Raw genomic sequence first — 14,545 nt, 5'->3', positions numbered from 1 at the left:
TGTGTGTGTGAGTGTGTGTGTGTGAGTGTGTGTAAGGGGGCAGCAGGGTCTGGAGAGACGACAGGGAAAGAGTGAGGGGAGCGGGAAGACAAAAGGAAGAAGACTTGTATGACGTCGTAATTTGCCCTACTGGGTGACTTTGTCAACGTGACGTGACCTCAGTCACATGGGGAGGGGGTGGTTGGGGGGGTGGGAGGATGCCCTTTTCCAGGCAGATGGACACACAAACAAACTCAAGGAGACACACATACGCTTACGCATGTCAGACAGTTCACTCCAGCATTTAAAACAATTTATAACCCACCACTCCATTTAACCTGACATGGCCTAGCTGTTTCTGTCAACGCTGACGCACATCAGGCCCCTCCATCACATGGCCATTCATTAAATTAACGCTCGTTACACGCTGGCAATCATAAATCAACCTCCCACAACAATGATAGCAGATAACACAACTTATAACAGAGGACATGTGCAGCTGTATTGATTCTACTGTCGTCCCCACCGACCACTTCCTGTACGTCAGCCATGCGCAGTGTGTAAATTTCACCATAACTAAGAGCAAACACAGGAAAGGAAATTTCATATCCGCACGTTGTCACTATTTATGTTTTGAAATAACGGACATGGATTAGGTAGGGGAAGCTAGCTGAGCACAACAGTTTGGAGGCTGAGTGCATTTAAAAATGTTTGTAAATCAAAAAGACTTCTCTCCACATTCAGTAGGCTGTTCTTTGACCGCACAGGGAGGGGTGGCGGACCTCAAGTTCACTGAAATGTCAACTTTGGTTTGAAGTGACTTTGACTTAAAGCGGTGAAAACACGGCACAGAAGATACACTGTCTTCGTTTTCAGGTTTTCTACAGAATTTCTGCAGCTGTTGTTGGTTTTATTTTTTTTTGGTTTCATTCTCTTGTGCAAAGCAAACAGTAACTGTAAATGTTTATATAAACTGTTAGCAAGCTCCTGCTTCTTGGACATACTATCTTATCTCTGGAATAGTGACGGAAAGATATGGAAGTAATGTGTTTGCGTGCATTCTTTGTAACCACCATTATCATTATCTCCGGGCTGACAAGTCTGAGTCTGACGACCATCGTTTACTTGTACATCTGCACGACCTGTCACAACCCCAATGTCTCTTGAGTTTTATTTACTTGACCTTTTCTTCATTGTGGGAATTCACAAAAGCTTTGTTTAGCATGCAGTTAGAGAACCACCTTTATCCTTGAAGGGCTGTGACTAAGAGGAATGACATGCAAGTTATTCTAATCTCTCTATACTTGTGCCCAATGTTTGTGTGCACTTTGACCCCCTGCTGTTTCCAATTAGCCGCAAACTGCTCTGTCGGGAGATATTTAAATGCCTTACATGTCTTCTTTTATCAATAACAGTCTGTGAGTCAATGCCTCAGAAATGAAAGCTATACAGACGTTTCTATTTTTGGCACAGAGTTCATACACATTAACATTACGCGCCTGTCTCCACTCTTTTTATGTTTCACCCTCCCTTTTCTCCCTGTCTCCTCATCCTCTTTCTGTTCATCAATCACAGTGTCCATTCTCATCAGAAGGTCAACGCTGGATGTATGAATGGTGATAGTTGGCCTCAGCGTCTGCCTTCTATTACAGACGCCCTCGCATCTGGCTGGACCCCCGGTAGTGCCGGGAAGCATGCCAGGAATTCAAGGAATTCAAGCACAGTGAACGATAAGAAGGAAATTCCCCACAGCAGACTGGACTAAAACCCCTAGAAACAACAGGCGCATGGACAATCGCTGGGGGTGGAGGTGAGGTGGAGGGGTTGAAAGGGATGACGACAAAGAGTGGGATGGGAGGGATGGAACAGGATGCCTGGACATACAGGTTTGATACTAAGACAATAGACACAGTGACAGTGGCTATCTTTGAAAGATGAGAGTGATGATGAGGACGGGATGGTGACACATAGGAGGAGAAAAGAAAGGAATGGGATGGGTTGCCACGATTTGGGACAGATAGGTGAGACTATTATGGAGAGCCAATGACCAGAGTTGGAATTAGAAAAGGGATGCCATGGATAAGGATGACTAAACAGAGATAGCGATGGCAAATACGTGAAACAGTGTATCTATTTATTGAAAGGGAGTTGGGCGTGAGCGAGGGACAACTGTGGGACAGGAAGAGGGCATAGAGATAGAGGCACTTCACAGGAAAGGCGATCCCTTTTAATCAGCCTCTGATTGGGTGACAGTGAGTGGGATGAGGAGGACACACAAAGGCAGATTTCTAGCTGGTGAATCCTTGAATTTGACTGACAGCACCTCTTTATGACTCACTGACCCGGCTTTTCTACTGTCTCCCACAATGTGCCATCTGCAGAGGCTTTCAAGCTCAGTTTGAACAGCGAACGCAACTGCCAAACCCTGATCCAGATTAGCTCCCTCTCTGTAGTGGCCTACTAAAGCTGACTTCACATTAGTGTCCACGAACAAGCCAAGACTACATCCCTCTTGTCTGGCTGCTGGTGCTGATTTAGGGGCAGCTAGTTGGTAATTGTTTTGAGCTGCTAAATTGCACCAGGAGGTATTGGATTACCTACCACCAGGGTAGTTTCACCCCCACCTTCTTGTTTCCCTGTTTCCCCCTGAATTACATCAGAGTTTGGGCTCTCTTCATCAGTGAGTAAGCACATACCTCACAGTCCCACAGGGGGCCAGAAACATGCCAAATGTATGAGAACAGAAAGGTCCTTCCTGTGCACGGTTTGCTACTCGTCTTAATTGGAGAGATAAGAGGTGTAGAGGTTTTTAAATGGTGATCTAATTTCTGTTTGTGCATGCTGGTGTGTGTGTGTGTGTGTGTGTGTGTGTGCTTATCATTGCTATCTGGCCCCAAAACCAGTCTGTTCTGTATTCAGATCATAAATAATGAACAACTTAGAAGGAAATGAAATATTATCCATATAAAACTCTCCAGGGTGCCTTATCTTGTATGACAATGAATCGTTCCTGTAATATCATGATCACAGCATAGAACTTGACCAATTACAATAACAGAATCGAGATAGATAAACAATACTGCAGCCACAATCTGGGCTTCTTCTCTCAAAAGCTACATACTAATTAATCTTCAAAGTAAAAAGCATTCTTGCGTGATGAAGCGAGTCCTGTAAGCCACCGCTCGGAGAACACTTTCCCAGGTCAGATCAACATTGTAAAGCTCAACAGAGAGACACAGTAAAGTGCAGAACATTGTGATGAAGGGCAATACATGAGGCTTTATTTGTACTTAATGGTGTGGTTGTACAGGACGAATTAGGGTCAGAATTTGATCCTGTGAACGTGGACAGTTCTGCCTCTCTCTTGTACATTTTAGGTCAAAACCCTCATATAATGACTTTGTGCGGTTCCCTGGCTTTTCGACCCATCTGAAACAGCTGACACAAGGCAGATAGGTGGGTGTGTGAGTTTTGAGGTGAGGCAGTGAAAGGCACAGGCAGACAAGGAGAGGTAACTCTGTTTTTTTGGTAACTCCGTTAAAACGAACCCCTGGGAGGTTTGGACGACTGACAGCTGAGGTGGAGTCCGGGGCAGCCAAGCAGGAGGGAGAGTGTTTTCATGTGTTTATGTGTGTGTTTTCCTTCACTACTGGGACTTATATATATGGCTGCAGGGCTGTCTCTCAGGTCCGCAGCTGAGCGTGACGGGGGTTCACTCAGGGGTATAGGAAAAGGCCCCGGGGACGACCTGTGGAACACCCCTGTTATCCTCTAGGGAGCAATGCTTTTGAGGTGCGGTCCCCCACCACCCTTCACCTCCAATGTGCCGAATCAGTGGAAGGCAGAAACCCAGAGAGTATCCCTGACACTAATATGGAAAAAAGCCTGTTTGGAGCGAATATAAGGGCAAATATTATTCTTCCTGAGCGTAACCACGGCGAGCACCTCTGACCTGGCAGTGAAAGTGCTGAAACAAAAAGCCCAAAGACTTTTTCTGCTCCATCAAAGGAGAGCTGCATAAAATAAACATGGCCATCAGATTACCACGCTGAACACGGGGCCGCGTTAGCCCGCGCCGGCCGCCCTGCCGCCCAACCCCATAGCTGTATGGGAGTTAAGTGTGGGGTCCGTTCAGTCAACACCATGACGCAAAATGGAACAAGCCTCTGACAGAAGCCCCAGGCTGATGGAATAAGGCCCCTACCCACAGGCCCACAGGCCCCCCGGCCCGAGAGAAACATACTGAACGAGAACGAGAGAGGAGAGAGAGAGAGAGAGGGGCAGGAAAACAGGAGGAAAGAAGAGGAAAGGAGGGAAAAGGTAGATGAGGACATTTTTAAAAAGAGGAAAAGACCACCAGTCCTAAATTGGTGGCGCTGGCCCTGTACCAAATTGAGCACATACATAAACACTGCTGCTGCTGCTGCTGCTGCCCCCCGGAGAACCAGCAGCAGTAGAAGCAGCAGGCCTGGACAGACAGCCGCCAGTGGAGAGAAGGCCGGGGCAGGGCAGGGCAAGACAGGGTACAGTGGTTGGTGGTGGTGGTTGTAGCTGCCAGTGAGACTGCGAGACTGAGCTGGCTAGTCCTACTAACAGTGGACAGCCTCAGCCCGGTGGATCTGACCTCACAGGGGTTCTTTTATATCCCGACGTGTGCCTGTGTGCATTTGTGTGTAGGTGCACGCGTGTGTGCACTGAAAAAAAAAAAAGTTTGTGTGTTTGTGTGTGCATTTCACGTTCGGGTGACGTAACCAGAAGAAAACAGATCTGTCCCTTGAGGAAGACCAGGGCTTTTCTCTTGGCCTTTTAGTCATCTCACTGAGGCCCCGCTGTCCATTTCATCCACCTAAAGTCCGCAGCCACAGTCTGTCGTCTGTCTGCATCTGACTGATTTCCCTCCCGGCACCTCTGACCTTCTCACCACTTGTCTCAAACCTCATGCAGATTCCTACACCCCCAGTCTGTCTTTTTTGTCAGTCTGTGACCTATTACAGAGATTCCCCTGCTCCCTTGTTTCCTTCCTGGCCTTAACACAGGTCTTAGCCAGAAGCCATGTACAATATTCCACTCTTACTTTGTTATAAACTAAAGTTGACTCTCTGGTGACTGTCAAGCTCCTTAAATATTTTAAGCCTGAGACCAAAAATAAGAAATTTAGCCTTATTCCTCAAGGCCACACTCATAAAAGTGATATTGCTCCCATGGCCAGTGAAACCAAGATAAAAAAAAAAAACCCAAAAATTTAGGTCCCCACTGGTATAAGAAACCAAATCCCGCTATATTTGGTAGTGATGACTAGTTTGGACAAACCCTCACACTTTCCCCTCTGATTTCCTGATAAAACGTGTCTCACAACCTCCATCAGTAGCTCTACAGTCATCATATTCTGCCCTTTCCCCTGACGTATGACTTGAAAAACCTCCTTATACTGCGGGCTTTAGGATGACGCAGAGCCCAGGTAAAGTGTTACCAGATCACAAATAGATACTGAGGCTGTGCCAGGTTGTAGCTGTTAGTGTTAAGTGTGAGAGCCATGGGCCCTTTTTCTGGTTCCTGAAAATGACTCCTGTGTGTAACAACAATGAACACAATCACTGTGGTCCACTGGGCCTCACACCAGCAGCATTGCATTACCGTGCTTGCCTCCCTACTGTTCTCCTTTTCTTTTCATCCTTCTCTCTCTTTTCTCCTCTGACTCAGCTGTTTTGTAGGAAACTCCGTCTCTTTGAAGAAGGGAAGAATCTTTCATTACTCGACAGCAGGGAGAGAGAAGGAGATGATAGGGAGAGAATAACTGCCCCATTGTCTTCACACAAACACACCCCTCCGTCCACCAATGATAATTGTGTTGAGCTAATTACAGAGAGCTGCTACAACAGGTGTGGGACTCTGCACCTGGGTAAAGAAGTCTACTTAATGCATGCGTGTGTGTGTGTGGGTGTGTGTGTGAGGCAGCGATAGAGGATCGAGTGCATGACTATGACATTCTGGGTGAAAGTGTGTGTGTCATTTAGTCTGTGTCATTGATTGAGATCACAGAAAACTGTGTGTGTGTCACACGCTTACTAAACCCTACATGTTACTTAATACTACTCAGACGTTGGTCACCGTATTGTATCACAGACTACTGTAATATCATACAATCAGCATGGACCTATACCAGCCTGATCCCCCATCTGTGTTTCATTATAAAGTTACAGACTACAGCTGTTTGACATTACTGGAAAGTTGAAATTAGCACACAAACACAGTCTTACTCTCACTCACACACCACATTGAATTTCAAATGAGAGTGATTACAATCACTTAATTGATAAATGTAACCACAAAGAGCCTCTCCTCGTGATTCATAATCTATAACTGGTCTTTCTCAGTGGCATGTTTTTTGATGTCCGCACTGTAAGAAATCGGGGAGACAGGACCGGAGGCAGCAGTGATGATGTAAGCAGGGGGTCTCTCACGGGACTGATGTTTTTTTGAGCTTTTTACCGTAAAGGAATTCATCCGAGGAGCTGACCGGAAGAAAGGAAGCCATTTGGTCTGACGCCAAAGGAGGAGCATGATAACTTGAGTTTGTCGAGACGTCATGGAGCTTCACTCTCAAAACAAAGAAAGTGGTTTCTAAAGTCTGGCTGACTAGACGGTGAAATTGACTGGATATTACAAATTTGTGACAAGTTCAAGTTCAAGCTAAGCTGTTACTCACTCCTGATGATATCACCTGTCTGCTGTCTGTTCATAACAACCACTTGTTAACTTATGCTTAATGAGCTGTACTTTTTTATAGGTCTGCATTAATGAAATGGGGAAACCCTACAGATTGGACCACTTAAGTGTGTCACATCAACCAAAGGGAAATTAAAATCTCCCCTGCTCTTAAGTCACACAGCTTTTACCTTTACGACAGCTTACCTTGCTAAAGGTAACCTTTGTGTGTGGTCGTCACAGCCTCATTTGCTTGCCTGAGTCATGACCCCTTCGTAAAATACTGCCATTATTACAGGAAATGAGAATGAGCCTTTGGAGCAGACGTTAATGTTGTTGTATGATCGCCTCCTTAGTCAAGCAATTCTACCTGCAGACTCATCATTTAACGTCAGAGGGGAATGAGTCCTGTAATGCCATCTTGTGGAATATTCCTTTGGTGTTTGAAGTCGAGGCGAGTGCCAAGCCCGAGAGGCCCTGCTGTGGGAAACAAGCTTGTCAAAGATCATGCGGAAACTGTAGGTCTTTTAGACTAGGATTCAGTGTTTTATTAAAAACAAGTAAAAACATACATGAAAGCCAAGTAAAACAGTCACATAAAGCACAACACTGCGTGGTCTAACAGACATGGTGTTTTACTCTGCTTTCTATAAAGACATACCAAAGCCAATACATTTCTTTTACTTGAAAATATCTAAATGATTAAATGAACTGATATGGAAATGTCACGAAAAACTACCAAAATGCAGAAAACATGTCCAGTTTGTATTTGTAGTGTGTATTTATTTATTTTTATTGGTTCACTGTTTCTGGTGATGTCCTTTTTTTTTACTCTTTTGAGACATCCATAGAGAGACAAATATGGGCTTCCTCAAAGCCGAGTCCTCTGATTGGCAGGGAGCTCATCCTGGTCGAGTCCCCACAAGAAGGTGCGGAGACGTGTCACTTCCTTTTGCAGCTCAGGGCTTGGGATTGGCTGGGAGAGGTCAAGGCGTGGAGTCTCGTTTGGCAGGATTAGAGGAGGGTGATCCAGGAAGCTCTCAAAGATGTCTAAAATATCACAAAAGGAAAATAAACAATTGACTTAACAGATTATATCATTGCCTCAGTTACATGGTTGAGCTGTTTTATTTATGTTTTACCTCCACTCAACTCTGTGCCCGGTGGAGGGGCCCAGGATGCTGGTGGGGCTCTGGTTGGACCCAGCTTGTAATGGGTGAGCAGGTGGTGCAACTGGGAAGGGCTTAACAAGATATGGTCCTCCTGTAGACTGGTCCAGGATGACTGGAAGACAAAAAGGTTAACAGAGAGACAAAAAAATGACAAATAAAAGTTCATATTCTTTGGCCATGGATGGAAAGACACACAGCACATGTACATTAAATGTATTACCTGGATAAGACGAGTCTTAGGAATACACAGGAAGTTGACTGTGATTGACAGTTTCCTCATAAACTCAGAGGCAATGTCTCCTAATCCCGCCCCCTGTAGCCAGTCCAGAACCAAGTCCAGGTTTGTACGGATCTGGACCGCTCTGGACCACGAAAACAGCCCATCTAAGAAGAAGAAAAAGCACATGATTTTCTTTTTAAATAATATGAAAATTATTACCTGAAGAACTTTAGCCTGTAAAGTTATTCTATCTAACTTTTGATAGCAGAAATAGTACAATCTTCTTTTTATAAATGAAACGTTAAAAGGTTCAGTGCGTAGGATTTTGTGGCACCCAGTGGTGAAGTTGCAGATTGCACTAAAGTGAATACTCTCAAACGTTTCACTCTCTCCTTCCAAGCATGTAGCGAAAAACTCTGGCTGCGAAGATCTAGATCAGTTGTAGTTTGTCTGTACTGAGCTACTGTACAAAAATGTTTTTTCAAAATGGTGGACTCCATGGAAGAGGACCCGCTCTTACTGTAGATATATAGGGCGCCTTTTATTTAGGTTATTATACACTAATTAAAACATACTAATGAATATTATATTCAGTTCTTGCAAAGAAATACTCCTAAATCTTACACACTGGACCTGGAAAACAATAAACCCCTTTGCTTAATTCAGCACACTCAGAGGTTACAGACTGGCCACTTAGCTAAGATATTGCTGCATAATTGGTATTAATGATTAATGTCACGAACTATGTGACTTTCTCTGTTACGTGGTCAACCTGTGTGCTCTCACCTCTCTCCAGCAGAGTATTGAGTAGGGAGGTGTTTGTGAAGAAGAAGAGGTAGCCAAAGGTTTGGGAGGTGAGTGGCGGGGACAGGCACGCCTCCCGTGATAGCATCAGGGAACAGCGATACACTTCCACCAGCCCGGCAACTCTGGGCGGTAAGGCGGACACATCATCCACCTCTCCTTCCCCGTCTCTTTTCTCTTCTCCTTCGGCACCATCCTTCTCTTTCTCCTTATCCTCGCTGGAGAATGGGTTGGTGTCCAGGAGGGCTGGAAGGAGTGAGTACAGAGTCTATGTGGATAGAAAGGAAAGAAACTTGAGTTAATTTGTTTCAAAAGTGAAAAACAGAGAGAGATAAGAGAGGGGGCAGATTAAGTTGGAATGGACGAGGAAGGTGGAGAGTCGTTGACAATGTCAGTTGGTCGACGTTGAAAGATTTTAACAAATTTTGTAGAGGCATTCATGGTTTCCAGAGGATGGATCCTACTGACTTAGATGATCCCTAGACTTTCCCTCTGGCGCCACCGTGAGGTTTACATTTTAGGTAAAGACTGAAATGTCTCAACTGTTATTCTTTCTTTCTTTCTTTCTTTATTCTTTATTTATCAAGGGATAACCCCTTGAGATGTATCATCTCATTTTCGAGGGGGTCCTTGTTGCCAACAGAGATATACAATGTTTACAGACGATACAAAGACGCAGACACCCATTCACCACAATGCTCCAATAGGGCCCTCCCCCATACATATACATGGACAAAATAAGAATGACACAGAACACAACTGCAGCAATATAAAAGCAAAACTAGGGCTATTTTTATACGTATGCACACATGCACACAGAGCACTTATGCATGCCCACCTATAAATAAAATCAAAAACAAGAACAGGGTGGATCACTATGTCATTTCATACAGATATCCATGGCCTGCTCTGAATTATAATATGGTTGTTCTTTCTGTTGACTTCTTTTCTTTTGCTATCCTCCGGTCAAATTTTTCATTTGGTGTCTAGCCACAGCTGTACTTTGCGTTTAGTGCCACTTAGCAAATGCTAGCAGGCTTACACGCTAAACTAAAATGCTGAACATGGTAAACATGTTGGCGTTGCCACTGTGAGCCTGTCAGGCTCTAGAGTGGCTGTTAACGTATTGGCAAGTACATAAAGTATATCTCAAATCCACACAACATGCTAATTTTAAGCAGGTGTTTAGAATATAGTGTGTTTAGATACAAAAGAAACGAGACAGTATGCATAATACGGTTAATTTCCAAACGTGCTGTTGATGCACAATATTCTCCCAAATAGCAAAACACAAAGGGAACAGAGGGGCTGCTCACAGCTGGAAAAAATTAAAATAAATTGTGGGTGGTAGTGAGGCAGCTCCAGAAACATCTTGGAAAACAAAAAAAATGTATTAAGTCTTAAGAAAGACATTTAGCTGTCTCTTTGTGAAGTTTGATTGTTAGTGGCTTTTCCAAATTTGCAGTTTGATTGACATCTGGCCGCACGCATTTAAAATGAGTTAAAAGTATGTTGATTTTTTTCTTTGTATACTAACTGCTATAACTGTATAAAGTGACAATTAGAAAACAGTATAGCTTAAAGAAGTCATCAGCAGTCTGGATTTGTTTTTATACTTCACCTTGGTGAGGTGATAAACACACTGTTGGAAGGTGTGCATAATGACATCATCCAGCTGAGCCAGAGCTTCTGAGCAGGTGTCCATGTCAGCCGTCAGAAGTGGGTCCCCCGGGGCTTTAAAGAAATGATCATTAAGATCAATTAAAGACTTTGTGTCTGCTTTCATTTCACATTGCCAAAGTGCTGTGGCATTTCATTAAACGCTCACAGCTTCTTTCACTCGAATCAGTCATTATAATTGTTTTCAAATCACTCTCACCTTCAAACTCCCACTCTTTCTCCATGGTTTCTACTTTGACCTGGAAGAAGTTAAGGAGCTCTGTGGCATTTGACATCCAGAACATCAGGGGTCGAAGGTCAGATGACAGTTTCAGGACATTTGGCGTGCTTATCTCGGCTTCTTGTTCTGTGGAGCTGGACACATTTATGTAACATCAAAGTTATGAAAGCTGTAAAATGACTGTGAACATTCTCCTGTCTGTTTTGTTTGTGTTTTTTATACGAGAGAAACACACTAAAAATAGACTTAGTTATCATTACTCAACTATATTTCAGCCATTTTCCAACATCACTGTGTTACAATGCATTCATCATACTACAAAAATTTGCCAAAGACTTAACAGGCACAAATGTATCATGAATCACTCAACAGGGGACTGCTAAACAGAGGAAACATGACATAGAACAAAAATGTTCTTACTTTTGCGTGGGATGCTTATCCCCAAATTCCTTAATGTTATCCTGTAAAGAGAGAGTTGGAGAAAGAAGAGAGGAGAGACATCTTGGCTTAGTGTGCGGGTGGAGGAGGAGGTGGAGGAGGGGGAGCAGAGTCTAGCCCTGTAGCCAGGACAATTACAGCACATTTTCCAGCAGAAGGGCAGTGACATCAGCTCATCCTCGCTCCTGTCCACAGCGTAGCAGGCCACAATGAAGGGCATACGTCTGTCTGCTGGTTTTTCTGTCTGACTGAATGTGGCAGTCTCAATCTGCCTACCTGATGTTTTCTGCCAAGGTTGTTTAAGTCTGATCATGGCCCTACTGTCATGCACTTGTTATGAGCTCCACAGATGCTAAACCTCTGGGATATTTTATTATTTTACTTAACATACCATATCTTGCACATTTTATATGCTGAACTGTTATTTTTTAGCCAGGCAAGCAGCATGGCACTATGGATAGCAATATTTCTTAGTCCCCTACTGAAAAACTCAACTATAGATTGTCATTCATGGTTTCCAGAGGATTAAATCCTTCTGCCTTTTACCACTATCATTACATTTGTGGTTTTGAGTGAAGTGTCTCAGCAACTATTGGATCGATTGCTATGAATCTTGGCTCAGACATTAGGCTGGATTAATACCTTTGGTGATCTTTAATCTAGCACCATTATTATGACCAGTCACCTGTAAAACTACTGACATTTCCACCAGTCTCGGCTGTACTCGCTAGAATGGTGAACATTACATCTGCTTAACATCAGCATTGTTATTGTGACCATGTTAGCACGCCAGTGTTAGCATTTACCTCAAAGCACTGCTGTGCCGAATTAAGGCTCTTCTTAGTAATTATTTGATATTTTTATGCCTTTATTACAGAGCTAACAGTAAAAAAAAGAAACAGGAAATGAGAAGATGAGAGAGGGGAAATGACATGCAACAAAGGTCCACGGTTGTTGTGGTTCAGGGTTGGCGTTGGCGTATATTTCAAGATGTTGGTTTGCTTTTTTTTTGTTCTTACCCAGACAATTTCTTTAATTAGATTGGCTGACTTGAGTAATATCTGTGGTGTGAGAGCAGGGTCCAGGTGTTTGGAGGCATGATCTATCATGATTGACAGGAGATAAGCCGGAGCTAAAGGTCCACCACCAGAGTCTGGAGAGGAATTTTTGGAGATTATCTCCTAGAGAAAATGAGAGATAAACAAACTACATGTCATCCAGGCCATTTATCTATGATACATATGATAAATAGCAGAAGGAGAAGTACTACAGCCTCTTTGCCTTTCTGCCTTACCTGTAACAATGAATCTGCGTGACGGGGGTGAAACTTCAGAACTGCCTCCGTAGATCCCAGGTACTGCCTCAGTGCTTCCTGTCTGTCCACCAACCCTGAAGGGCAGCAGGTGGTGGAGACGTCAGCCTGCCATGGCAGGGTCAATGCCACCGGTGGAGCTGGAGTCACACGAGGGTCACGGTATAGGAAAAGGAAGTGGTTCCCCAGACCAATCACATCCCCAGGCTTAAGGACTGTCTCTCTGTAAATGGCCACTCCGTTGTGTGTGACTTCACCTCCTCTGAAGGGACGCATCAGAGCTACGACAGAATAAAATTAGATTAGGTTGGACTGTATCGCGACAAATGCAGTATGATGTGAGTAACTGATTTAAAACCTTGTCCGGTGGGTGTCCCGGGAACAGCCGAGTCTCTCCTGACCAACAAGTGTCTGGCCAAGAGGTCAGGAGCAGAGAGGAACGTCTCCACCTTTAGCGGCCTCTTCCCCTTCCTCTCCCTCTCTCTATCCTTCTCCCTCTCCCTCATTGTGGGCTTTCTTCCAAACACATGCGTATGACCCATCATAATGTACAAAACAAAATCCTAAACAAAACACACAGTGGAGAGCAGAAGAAAGTCAGGGAGGTCTGTTATCTTTTAAGTGCTATGATTTCTATCAGTCTTCCATCTTAGAGATGTTAAGTTGAACAGAAGGTGGGTTGATAAGGTATGAAGTGTGTCACAGTTTGCTACAATGGAGACCTGTGTGAGGTCATTGTGTGCGAGTGATGTACACAGAGGGGTTTTGTGCTTTCCTTGGATAAATTGTTGAGGCATTGTGCTGCTCAGAGGCTGTTTTGTGCAGGATGCTGAATGGGAGAGGCTTGTAGAGCGATGGAAACCCTGATGGTATGTGGCGATTACAGACATGCAGGTATGATGTCATGCACAGGGTGTGTGCACGCGTGTACATCTGCACAAATCCTCCACGACGCGGCTGTTAGTTTGCATATCTGCTCATCGTCGTGTGTGCACCTTGTTATAGAGTTTACCAAGTAAACGCCTGTGTGTGTGTGTGCGAGCGAGCTTGTGTTTATATAGTGTACGTGGGTGCTTGTGAGTGTTTGTGTGCGTGATATCATCTTGTCAGCATGTCTTGCCTTGCTCTGATCATAACCCTGCAGCAACAGAAAATAGGGCCGGTCCGTGGGTGGAAGGATCAAACTTTGTGACATCACTTCCAGGTCACAGCTTGAATAATCCTTCTCGTCCTCCGCTGGCTGATTCGTCCAGCCGACCTTTGCTTCAGCTTTTGACGCTCTAATCTGAAAAAAAAAAGTTGGCAGACATGATGGTCAGAACAACAAATGGACAATAAATTCATTGTTTTTTATACCACATCATCTGTTTTTTTTACCTGTCCTGGCTGTGGGTTGATCATGCTCACAATGTTCTTCCTGTCCTGCACCCCTCCGTTGTTGTTAGGCCTGTTGCCTGAACCGCGTGGGTCCTTGCCGACGTGGTTGCCTTGGCGACGCCGCAGACTCAGGTTCATGTCACTGATGCTCCTCCTGAGCTCTGTGTTCCTTCCACGGTGACCACGCTCGCTCTCCTCTATTCCACCTCCTGAAGCCATCCTGCTTCGTCGCCAGCGCACACCTGCGGGCCGCAGAAGATCACAGGATAAGTCAGTCTGACCCTTTGCATGCTGACATACCTGCCTGTTTCGTCTTAAACATACCTTGATAGTTCTCTCCGTCCCTCTCACGCTCCTTCTCCCTCTCCCTCTCTTCTCTCTCATAGTCTTCCTTTCTTTGGATTTCAAAGCGCCGCTCAAATCCATCCTTAGGCCGCCACATGTCCACTAACAACAAAGGACATTCCCAAGGGGAAACACTTCTCCGGCACTCTGTCTCCCATTTGATAGCTCCATCTGGCTGCTGGATGGGCTTTCCAATGACATCACACAACAGGAAGTCCTCTGGGCTGTGTTTCTGGAGAACTAGAAGGTAATGGAGGAAGGGAGGAGGAAATGGGGGAGGGGGGGGAGGGGGT

The 14,545-nt window shown here is 44.6% G+C and overlaps 1 protein-coding gene and 1 long non-coding RNA gene across 3 annotated transcripts in view; one reads left to right on the top strand and one right to left on the bottom strand.

The window, feature by feature from the left end:
* LOC113747289 (uncharacterized) overlaps nucleotides 1–6,307 on the top strand; it is a 33,656-nt gene extending 27,349 nt beyond the window's left edge. Inside the window, exons 5-6 of one of the 2 annotated variants that reach the window (XR_003463526.1) lie at nucleotides 1,632–1,789; nucleotides 5,680–6,307. This is a non-coding gene — a long non-coding RNA (uncharacterized LOC113747289). Of the gene's footprint in view, nucleotides 1–1,554; nucleotides 1,790–5,679 lie in introns of both variants that reach the window. The other variant, XR_003463525.1, reaches the window with a different exon arrangement.
* Nucleotides 6,308–7,207: 900 nt separating this feature from the next.
* Nucleotides 7,208–14,545, bottom strand: part of rasip1 (Ras interacting protein 1) — a 9,313-nt gene continuing 1,975 nt past the window's right edge. The window contains exons 4-16 of the mRNA XM_010750352.3: nucleotides 14,232–14,492; nucleotides 13,908–14,149; nucleotides 13,651–13,815; nucleotides 12,889–13,093; nucleotides 12,513–12,811; nucleotides 12,238–12,399; nucleotides 11,201–11,241; nucleotides 10,760–10,914; nucleotides 10,502–10,614; nucleotides 8,863–9,148; nucleotides 8,077–8,240; nucleotides 7,827–7,968; nucleotides 7,208–7,734 (exon numbers count right to left, since the gene is read on the bottom strand). Coding sequence (XP_010748654.2) covers nucleotides 7,556–7,734; nucleotides 7,827–7,968; nucleotides 8,077–8,240; nucleotides 8,863–9,148; nucleotides 10,502–10,614; nucleotides 10,760–10,914; nucleotides 11,201–11,241; nucleotides 12,238–12,399; nucleotides 12,513–12,811; nucleotides 12,889–13,093; nucleotides 13,651–13,815; nucleotides 13,908–14,149; nucleotides 14,232–14,492 — 2,414 coding nt within the window. The 3' untranslated portion in view covers nucleotides 7,208–7,555. The remainder of the gene's footprint in view (nucleotides 7,735–7,826; nucleotides 7,969–8,076; nucleotides 8,241–8,862; nucleotides 9,149–10,501; nucleotides 10,615–10,759; nucleotides 10,915–11,200; nucleotides 11,242–12,237; nucleotides 12,400–12,512; nucleotides 12,812–12,888; nucleotides 13,094–13,650; nucleotides 13,816–13,907; nucleotides 14,150–14,231; nucleotides 14,493–14,545) is intronic.

This window comes from Larimichthys crocea, chromosome XIII, assembly GCF_000972845.2.
Source record: "Larimichthys crocea isolate SSNF chromosome XIII, L_crocea_2.0, whole genome shotgun sequence".
NCBI classification, from domain to species: domain Eukaryota; kingdom Metazoa; phylum Chordata; class Actinopteri; family Sciaenidae; genus Larimichthys; species Larimichthys crocea.
Note: the sequence above shows the minus strand (reverse complement) of the source record. Positions and strands in the feature narration are given on the sequence as shown.